This window comes from Hippocampus comes, unplaced genomic scaffold, assembly GCF_001891065.2.
Source record: "Hippocampus comes isolate QL1 unplaced genomic scaffold, H_comes_QL1_v1.1 C16812694, whole genome shotgun sequence".
Lineage (NCBI taxonomy): Eukaryota > Metazoa > Chordata > Actinopteri > Syngnathiformes > Syngnathidae > Hippocampus > Hippocampus comes.
Window position 1 is genome coordinate 1 of NW_017839394.1, and position 914 is coordinate 914.

Below are 914 nucleotides of genomic sequence, written 5' to 3' on the forward strand. Positions count from 1 at the left end.
AACAAAACCCAGCAATAACAACAACAAAAAGCTCATTTTTCAATGAGGCCACCATCTTTGAGCTTGAAGTAGAAGAACTTTTCGAGGGTGTTGGCCGACTTGCAGTACTCGCTGTCAGGCGGGTTGTACTCGCGGCAATTGGTAATGATGCGCTGCAGGTCGGCGATGAACAGCTTCTTGGTCACGTAGTAGCGATTCTTCAGGCGCTCGGTCATGGTCTTCAGGTCTGCGGAAAGATGCAAACAACTTCACGCGCTTTCCAACAAGCAACAGTTTGGCAAATGTTTAAAAAGGGGGCTCCAAGCTACTTAATGTCACTTCCGTTAGAAGTTCACTGTCAAACTAAACGAAACAACACACACAGGCATTAAATCTTTATCCTCTGTGCAAAACAGCTTTGTTTGTTTGTATGACTGAATTATACTAGCGCCCTGATTGATAAATTAAAATTGATCACATTTTCCAAGAAAAAGACTTGAATAGGCAATGCTTCGTATTTGTCACCTCTTTAAGATATTTTACAAATTAGGTTTAACATGAAATATTTTTCATATTTCGCATATCATCATTCTGTACTGATATGGAATGAGTGTCAGCATACCGATGGGGAAGCGGATGATCTCATAGTAATCGGGTGCTTCGGACTTCTTGACGGGCTCCATGAAAGGCCAAGCATCGGGGTGAGTCTTACCCAAAAATAAACAAAAAAATAAAAATAAACCAATAAAACATCAGAGCACACAACGGACACTTGGCACAAAATGATGTCTATGAGACAAGACACCAAATGCTTTTTAACCTGGACATGCTACTAGAAGTATGTGTCAATCTTACCTTGATTTGGGCCAGTAGGTTCTTGAGCATGTTGTATAACACATCAGGGTCCTTCACTTCTTTTCTACAAAACAACTCCT

General features: G+C 40.8%; 1 protein-coding gene across 1 annotated transcript; it reads right to left on the reverse strand.

Moving 5' to 3' along the window:
- Positions 1-6: 6 nt before the first annotated feature.
- On the reverse strand, positions 7-907 carry LOC109509215 (histone acetyltransferase KAT2A-like). The gene is made up of 3 exons (XM_019859097.1): positions 835-907; positions 602-686; positions 7-226 (listed from the first exon to the last, which is right to left on the reverse strand). Exons 1-3 carry the CDS (start codon positions 862-864, stop codon positions 33-35), a joined length of 309 nt encoding a protein of 102 aa, XP_019714656.1. The 5' UTR covers positions 865-907; the 3' UTR covers positions 7-32.
- Between the last annotated feature and the right edge of the window lie 7 nt (positions 908-914).

Bases quoted from the DNA above. Each gene is read 5' to 3' on its own strand.
- LOC109509215 (XM_019859097.1), bottom strand. From the start codon at position 864: ATGCTCAAGAACCTACTGGCCCAAATCAAG. The intron at 687-834 runs GTAAGATTGACA...TTTTTGGGTAAG, and splicing joins ACCTACTGGCCCAAATCAAG to ACTCACCCCGATGCTTGGCC. The intron at 227-601 runs GTATGCTGACAC...ATCTTTCCGCAG, and splicing joins GATCATCCGCTTCCCCATCG to ACCTGAAGACCATGACCGAG.